Source organism: Lithobates pipiens, unplaced genomic scaffold, assembly GCF_037356315.1.
Source record: "Lithobates pipiens isolate NorthernLeopardFrog02 unplaced genomic scaffold, aLitPip1_a1.2 Scaffold_8, whole genome shotgun sequence".
Classification (NCBI taxonomy): domain Eukaryota; kingdom Metazoa; phylum Chordata; class Amphibia; order Anura; family Ranidae; genus Lithobates; species Lithobates pipiens.
In genome coordinates this window covers 620,446,119-620,455,536 of record NW_027507903.1, presented here as the reverse complement: position 1 = coordinate 620,455,536, position 9,418 = coordinate 620,446,119, and the positions used below count along the sequence as shown (strand labels likewise).

General features: G+C 42.6%; 1 protein-coding gene across 1 annotated transcript in view; it reads left to right on the top strand.

The window, feature by feature from the left end:
• Window positions 1–9,418, top strand: part of FIS1 (fission, mitochondrial 1) — a 34,005-nt gene that overhangs the window by 6,556 nt on the left and 18,031 nt on the right. The window contains exons 2-3 of the mRNA XM_077470752.1: window positions 6,477–6,609; window positions 7,918–7,994. Of these exons, the coding sequence (XP_077326878.1) occupies window positions 6,477–6,609; window positions 7,918–7,994 (210 nt within the window). The remainder of the gene's footprint in view (window positions 1–6,476; window positions 6,610–7,917; window positions 7,995–9,418) is intronic.

Below are 9,418 nucleotides of genomic sequence, written 5' to 3'. Positions count from 1 at the left end.
GCGCTGTAAGTGGACCGGGATCAGATGCCGATGCCTCGTTCTAAGGTAAGTATTTCATAATGAGCTGGTATGGACTGCATATTCGCTTATTATGCCTTTTGACTTGCAGGTTGTTTTTATTTTTTTTTTAGTTGTGTGGGTATACAACCACTTTGAAAAATTACAATAAAAAAAATTGCGGCTGGAACACCGCTTTTAAGGTAGTATGAACCTGGGGGTTTGCCTTGTGGGTGTCCCGGCTCCCGTCCCCTGACCACATACTGCCCCAAAGGTTAGTGCTCTGTCCAGCTTCAGCAGCTGTCAGCCTCTCTTAGACCCCTTTCACACCATACCGCCCTTTGCGTCGGATTTGCGGTGCATTTCGGCCGCTAGCGGGGCGCTTTTACCCCCCGCTAGCGGCCACGAAAGGGTTAAAACCGCCGGCAATACGCCGTAATAGCGGGGTTTTGCTGGCGGTATTATTGTGCTGCCCCATTGATTTCAATGGGGAACAGCGGTGGAGGAGCGGTAAACACACCGCTCCTTCACCGCTCCAAAGAAGCTGCTGGCAGGACTTTTCCCTGACGTCCTGCCAGCGCACCGCTGTAGTGTGAAAGCCCTCGGGGCTTTCACACTACAAACAATGGTGCAGCTTCTTTAGGGCGGATTGCAGGCGCTATTTCTAACACTATAGCGCCTGCAAAACACCCTGGTGTGAAAGGGGTGTTAGAGCTTAACAGGCTCTTGGCAATTGGTCTGGACCCTCCCGTTGGGATCTCAGATATTGGAGTTGAACGCCCGGTGTGTATGAGACCTAACACTGTCACACATGATGGAGGCTTCTCTGTGCTGAGGTTCTCCATGTTGTCCTCTGACCTCCCTATGACCTGCAGCAGTTTCCCCAGCTCCATATTGTGTAGGTGCTGTGTGTGCCAGCATTGTGTGTACAGACACTCATCAGCGTGTTGGGTAAACACTCCTCTATGGGTCACAGCATGGGAATCCTTCCATCAGAGAAACCACAACAAGGATTAAAGTAAGCCTCTAAGGATAGGAATGTGGTGCCTGCCATTGATCGATAAAACGTTTAAAAAAAAAAAAAAAAAATCGGGGTGCCCCTTTCCTCACTGAAGGAGGATTGTGTAATGCTAAAGGTGTCCGTTTAGTAAACTGAGATAAGCTGAGATCAGGATGATCTCTGCTCAACTCAGAGCATTGCAGGTTTAATATACTGAGATCAGAAGATGGAGAACTATTTTTCTCTTCTCATCTCAGTCCACAGAACGGCTGCATTGACTGCAATAGAAACGGCATGTTTAGTATACAGAGATGCCACTTTATCTCTGTGATTCTCTTTCAAGTTCTCCTTTCTGGCTTCTCCAGCCCAGAGGTGGAGATATCAGGAGATCTCTGAGAGAGAATAGATTCTTCCTTCGTCCATCTGCCTGCATGGTCAATACTGAAAGTAAAAAATTTCTCTACTGCAGTGGAACATCCATCAAGAGCAGGTTAGATTTACATTAACTATACAATTACCAATTACACACACACACATATATATATATATATATATATATATATATATATATATATATATATATATATATATATATATATATATATATATATATATATATATATATATATATACACATACAATTTTTTATATCTGTGTGTGTATATATTTATATCTGTTGTGTCCGTATGTGTATGTATATATATATATCTGTATGTGTATATATATATATATATATATATATATCCTCCGAGTCCTTCACATTTGTTTATAAGGCTGGGTTCACACTGCTGCGGGGGGAGAACCGGATGCGATTCACACCGCAAATCACATCCGATCTCCGTAGCGATGCGAGTGCAGCCATACAGATAGTATGGCGGAATTCGCATCGCTCCCGCAGCAAACTCGCACGGGACCCTTTTTTTGGTCCGCAACAGAATCGGATCGTATGGGGGTTCACACCATGCGATCCGATTCCTGTGCGAGTCGGCAGATCGCACTGCGATATGCGGATGGAACTGGGGGTGTCATTAACATATCATTGACACTCCCAGCCGTTCGCATAGGGCAGTGGGAGTAATGCGATGTGGGAAAACGCCGCGGATTCGCGGCGTTCCCGCATCGCAGCGGTGTGAACCCGGCCTAAGGCTGGGTTCACACTGCTGCGGTTACGAGAACCGGATGTGATTCACACCGCACTGTAGTGCAAATCACATCCGATCTCTGTGCGATGCGAGTTCAGCCTAAGGCCAGGTTCACACTATAGCGATGCGGGAACGCCGCGAATCCGCTGCGTTTTACCGCATCACACACCTCCTGCCGGCAGTTCACACTGCCCTATGCGGACGGCTGGGAGTGTCAATGATATGTTAATGACACCCCCAGTTCCGTCCGCATATCGCAGTGCGATCTGCAGACTCGCACAGGAATCGGATCGCATGGTGTGAACCCCCATACGATCCGATTCTGTTGCGGACCAAAAAAAGGGTCCCGTGCGAGTTTGCTGCGGGAGCGATGCGAATTCCGCCATACTATCTGTATGGCTGCACTCGCATCGCTACGGAGATCGGATGTGATTTGCGGTGCGAATCGCATCCGGTTCTCCCCCCGCAGCAGTGTGAACCCCGGCCTAAATAGTATGGCTGAATTCGCATCGCACCCGCCCCAAACTCGCACAGGACCCTTTTTTTGGTCCGCAGCAGAATCGGATCGCATGGGTGTTCACACCATGCGATCCGATTCCTGTCCAAGTTTGCAGATCGCACTGCAATATGCGAACTGATCTGGGGGTGTCATTAACGTTTCACTGACACTCCCAGCAGTTCGCATAGGGCAGTGACTGTATTTTTATTTTTAATTTATATTTTTTATTTATTTTATTTATTTTATTTTTTTTATTTATTTAATATTTAATTTTTAATATTTAATTTAATTTATAATTTAACAATATTTTTATTGTTATGCTTTTTAAAATTATTTAGAACTATTTAATATATATATATTTATTGTTTTTATATGAATGGTACATGTCTGCATGATAAATAAAGTACAATCATTTCAGATTACACCATTCACATAAATGTGCACGTGTTATGCTTATGTATTAATCATTGTAATGTTTTACAGTTATGGGGTGTCTCTTTATTGGTTAGGGAGATTATATCTTTAATATTTTATTAATATGTGCAGTGTATGTGGAATGCTTCGTATTTAACTTTGGGGTTCTGATACTGAAATCTCATGAGCTATCGTGAGATTACAGAAACAGAAGCCGTTCAGGATTCTCAGAGCGTTTGTAGATCACTTCTATTCTCAATGGGAGAAGTGATCTACATGATATATTAAGCTGCCACAAGGGGGAGAACAAATATCTCCGAGAACAGCAGAGAACTCGAGAGATACAAAATATCAAAATATACTAAACGGACACCATAAGGCAACCCATTCAAATAAGCAAAGCAGAAAAGAAACCTGAACTACTTTCCACCAGCGCACACAGCAGTGCATTGACATGCATTGTGGCGTGTTGAATGTAGGGGCTTTCCTTTAGTGCGCGGTGCTTTACCATGTACTGCGGTTTAGCAACAGACAAAAAAAAACAGCTCTGGACTGCCGCACTCTTCAGAAGACTGCTTTCTTTTATTGCAAAATCACATCACAGCTCAACAATCACAGCGAACAAGGAAAAATTGCTGACGTTTCGCACTAGCTGTAGTGCTTATTCAGCTATGAATAAGCACCACAGCTAGTGCGAAATGTCAGCAATTTTTCCTTGTTCGCTGTGATTTTTTCCAATAAATGAAAGTGGTCTTCTGAAGAGTGCGGCAGTCCAGAGCTTGTTTTTCATCTGTTGCTAGTGGTAATAGCCAGCACCTGCGGCTTCCCATCCAAAGGGACAGTTTACAGCCTGCATGTGCGCTCCTGGAGCGGTGAGATCCCTTCTCCTTTCTACTGCGTTTTTAGGTTTGAAGTCTGCCTATTCACCCCTTTCCCAGCTCACCGCAATGATAATTCAATCATTAAATACATCTTTTGTGTTTTCATTACGTTTTTTTTTTTTTTTTTTTTTTTTTAGTAATGTTTTGGGACCATCTGGTTCAGCTTCTGATCATGTGACCACTGTAAAAGCCAATCGCAGCACTCACGTGATCGGACAGTCCTAGCCGCTCCCCCCAGGTGAATTAATACACTTAAAAAGTTCCCGGGGCTGAGTTGGAAGGGGTTAACAAATCTTTCCCAATCCTTGGCAAGCGTTGTCAGTGATGGATTCCTTGGCCGCTGAGTGAACTGCGTCACGTTGGTGGAGATGTCCCCGCATGTCCTCACCCCACAGAGACAGTACGAAGGTTTCGCTCTGCCTGATTCTCGGCCTGTGAATCACTCCATTCCCTCCGCTCCTTGCCCAGAGCTGACTCATTTCTACTTTCTGTTTAGTTTTTTTTTATTTGAATTTGTTCTACTATTTGGCTTTATTTTAAAGCCCAACTCCAGGCAACGCTTATTATGAAATGCTATATAGAGTGGAGAAGAGTTGGAGCCTCCATCAGAGGTTTATACTTCTGTCTGTATCTACTCAATGATTGGGCCAATCTGGCTGTGTCTCTGAAGACTCATCTAATGAGTGGACCTACCAGGCTGAGCCTTGGGCTACCTGCATCTTTGAAGATGCACTCAACGAGTATGCCGACCGGGCTGAGCCCTGGACTAACCTGTGTGTCTCCTGAAGACTCGCTCAACGCTGAAATGGACTGGGTTATGCCCTAGACCAGTGATGGCGAACCTTGGCACCCCAGATGTTTTGGAACTACATTTCCCATGATACTCAACTACACTGCAGAGTGCATGAGCATCATGGAAAATGTAGTTCCAAAACATCTGGGGTGCCAAGGTTCACCATCACTGCCCTAGACCATCCTTTCTCAACACAGAGGAACCCTTGAAATAGTTCTCTGGTCTCGGGGGAACTCCTGCTAAAAATTTTAAATCTACAACTCATGATACATCAGTGTGATGGGTTTTATTAGTACCTGAGGCCTTATCCTGATCTGATCTTTAAATTACCAAACCGCCCCCCGAGATTGCAGCCTGGAATTATGTTGCCCTCTGATCCTAGAGCCTATGCCAGTGATGGCGAACCTTGGCACCCCAGATGTTTTGGAACTACATTTCCCATGATGCTCCACTACACCGCAGAGCGCATGAGCATCATGGGAAATGTAGTTCCAAAACATCTGGAGTGCCAAGGTTCGCCATCACTGTCCTATGCTATCTTCAGAGACTTCCCTGTACGGAAGGAAATAGAGTTGTAACTTCACCTTTATCAGCCCCCTTAGCCTTGGGTTACTACCAGTACTAGGTTGTCTCCAGGGCTTAATACAAAAAAACGATATACTCTTGACTGTAGAATGTCACTAGTGGACCCAAGGTGGAAGAGTAGACGTACTGTACTGCAATGGAGGAAAGTCAGTTTGATTAACCTGGGGTTGGAGGCTGGCAGTGGGCGCAATCTGCGAAAGCAGCAAACATGAGGGCAGGCAGCAGATAGAGACATCTGGTAAAGTAGCAAAGGTCAGCTCAGGGCAGGCAGCAGACAGATGTATTTGTTAAATGGAGCTCAGGAAGGCAGCTACAGGACAAAAATCCATTTGAAAGTAGCAAAGGTCAGGGCAGGCAACAGACAGAAGTACCCATTAAATGTAGCTAAGGTCAGGGCAGGCAACAGACGGGAAGTATCAATTAAATCCAGGGCAGACAGAACTATCCATTAAACAAAGCTGAGATTGGGGCAGGCAACAAACAGGAAGTAGTAATTAAACGTAGCTAAGGGCAGGCAGCAGACAAGAGAAGTATCCATCTAGCTACGGTCAGGTCAGGCAGGAGACAGGGGAAGTTTTTATTAAATCCAGCTAAAGTCAGGGCATGCAGCAGACAGAAGTATATATTAAACATAGCTGAGATCGGATAATTGATCGAAAATAATCGATTAAAAAAATGTAATCAGTAACAGCCCTACTTTTACTACACACCCCTCTGCAAAAGCCAGGAAATGATGTACAGTGACAACACATTCCTTTTTTTTTTTTTTTTTTTTTTTTTACAGAAAAAAACTTTGAAACTTGACTTTCAGAAGAGATTAGGGGAGTTTAGGAGAGACTGACGTTTCTACAGCTCCTAAACCTCTCCAGAAAACGCGTTAGAGAAGGTTTTTTTTTTTTACACCTGTAGTAGTCATAATGTGCAGACACATAGAACACAATAGAAGTGCTTCCAGAGGCAGGATAATCAACGTTTTATTTTTTATAAGTCCAGTGTGCATGGAGCCTGACTGCTTTTTGTCTCTGTTGGAGCTATTCGCTCTCACTTCCTGTCCGTATAGGAAATGATGATAAATTTGTCCATCGGGGGCACCAGCTGTGTGATGTGTTTTAGGCAGAGTCTGTTATAATCTTTTAATAATACTACTTTTTTTTTTTTTCTGCAGAGATTTGAGAAGAAGTACTTGGCTGAGCTGTCTTCAGGATCGCTAAGTAAGGGGACCCAGTTTGAATACGCCTGGTGTCTGATTCGCAGCAAGTACTCCGACGACATTCAGAAAGGGGTGGGGCTTCTAGAAGGTGAGCAATACTTGGGCCATCTGGAAGAATCTTTATAAACCTATAATGCGTCACCTAGAATGTTTTGTAATGCTGCGTACACACGATCGCAATTTTGGTCGGAAAAGGGTCCGATGGTTTTCCCCACGGAATTTCGCTCAAGCTGTCTTGCGTACACACGGTCACACCAAATTCCGACCGCCAAGAACACGGTGACGAACAACACGTACGAGGGGACTAGAAAAATGAAGATCAATAGCCAGTAGCCAATTTCCTCATAGGAGAACAACTCTAATGCCGCGTACACACGATTGGAATTCCGGCCAGCGAAAGACAGATGAGAGCTTTTCATCGGAAAATGCGACCACGTGTATACTCCATTGGAATTTAGCTGTCCGAATTCCCGCCAGCCAAAAATTTGAGAGCGTGTTCGCAATTTTCCCCGACTGAAAAACGTTCTATCGGAAATTCCGATCGTGTGTATGCAATTCCGACGTGCAAAAACTCACTCATGCTCAGATTCAACTATCTGAGCATGAGTGAGTTTTTGCACGTCGGAATTGCATACACACGATCGTAATTTCCGATAGAACGTTTTTCAGTCGGAGAAAATTGCGAACACGCTCTCAAATTTTTGGCTGGCGGGAATTCGGACAGCTAAATTCCAATGGAGTATACACGCGGTCGCATTTTCCGATGAAAAGCTCTCATCGGTCTTTTGCTGGCCGGAATTCCAATCGTGTGTACGTGGCATTAGAGTTGTTCTCCTATGAGGAAATTTATTTTCAGAGAGCTACAGCTGTGTACAATGGCTATAGGTCACAGTGATTGGCTGTGGAGCAGTGTTGGTATTTAAAGCAATCCAAAAGATGCTGAAACAGGGATATGGAGATGTTAGTGCATTCGTTTTAAGCTTTTACAAAGTTATATTCTACAGGAGTGACATCACCGCTCTCCAGATATTATATTATACAGGAGTGACATCACCGCTCTCCAGATATAAGCTATATTATACAGGAGTGGCATCACTGCTCTCCAGATATAAGTTATATTATACAGGAGTGACATCACTGCTCTCCATATATAAGTTATATTATACAGGAGTGACATCACCGCTCTCCAGATATAAGTTCTATTATACAGGAGTGACATCACCGCTCTCCATATATTAGTTCTATTATACAGGAGTGACATCACCGCTCTCCATATATAAGTTATATTATACAGGAGTGACATCACCGCTCTCCAGATATAAGCTATATTATGTAGGCGTGACCTCCAATGCTCTCCAGATATAACTGATATTAGTGCTTTTGTATGTTTTCACAGACCTTTTGCCAAAGGCAAATAAAGATGAACAGCGGGATTATCTCTTCTATCTGTCTGTAGCCCATCACAGGTTAAAGGTGAGTGCGTTAAAATTAAGTACAAAAATCTAGATTCTGTTTCTTTCTGTACATTTGTTATATATTTTTTATTACTGTATTACATTTTTATATGTGTGTGTGTGTATATATGTATGTATATATATATATGTGTGTGTGTATGTATGTATGTGTATGTATGTGTGTATATATATATATATATATATATATATATATATACACACACACACACACACACACACACACACACACACACACACACACACACACACACACACACACATATATATATAATATGTATGTGTATATATATATATTAGAGGCTGATTGTGCTGATAAAAAGGCCGATTTAGAACAGCAGGACTTTGAAATGACTTCTGTAATAGAAGTCAGTGAAGTTGACTGAGTCGTCATAGAAACTCCTTTCCTCCTCTCTGGGCAGACTGCCAAGAAAAGAATAGAAAGATACAATGCTTATACTTCAATGAATGAAGTCATCTCAGTGTGTAGAAGTTCTCAGTTTAACCATTTAAAGACTAAATCTTTTCTGACACTTGTTGCTTACAAGTAAAAATCCTGTATTTTCTGCCAGAAAATCACTTAAACCCCCCAAAAATTATATATATATTTTTTTAGCAGAGATCCTAGGGAATAAAATAGCGGTTGTTGCAATATTTTAATGTCACACGGCATTTGCGCAGAGGTCTTTCAAATGCATTTTTTGGGGAAAAAAATACACTATTTAAAAAATAAAAATAAAATAAAAACAGTAAAGTTAGCCCATTTTTTTTTTTCGTCCAAAAGTTTTGACTACCTGTTTTTATTTAATATATAGTTTTTTTTTTTTTTAATCTAAATCATACATACAAGTAAACTGATTGGAGGTTTGTTTTGTTTAATAAATGTTTAAATGTAAGAAATTTTCTGTATCACTTATGAAGGCCGCTTTCACACTGGAGCGGGCAGGCGTTGATGGTAAAACGCAAGTTTTAGCGGCTCTTTACCATCATTTTAGCGGTGCTATTTGGCTGCTAGTGGGGCACATATAACCCAGCTAGCGGCCAAGGAAGAGGTTAAATGCGCCCGTGAAGCATGCGCTTCGGCAGTGGTGCCCATTCATATCAATGGGCAGGAGTGGTGGAGGAGCGGTATACACCACTCCAAACGTGCTGCTTGCAGGACTTTTTTTTTAAGATCCTGCCAGCGCATCGCCTCAGTGTGAAAGTACTCTGTCTTTCACACAGACTGCAGGGGAGCCATTTTGCAGGCACTTTACAGGCGCTATTTTTAGCCCAAAAGCGCCTGAAAAATGCCCCAGTGGGAAAGGTGTGTTAGATTTTATGAGATGAAGGGGGATTAAAAAAAAAAATATATAAAAATAATAAAAAAAAAGGGAAAAAAATAAATAAATAAAATAAAATCGGCCTAACATATCGGCCCAAAAA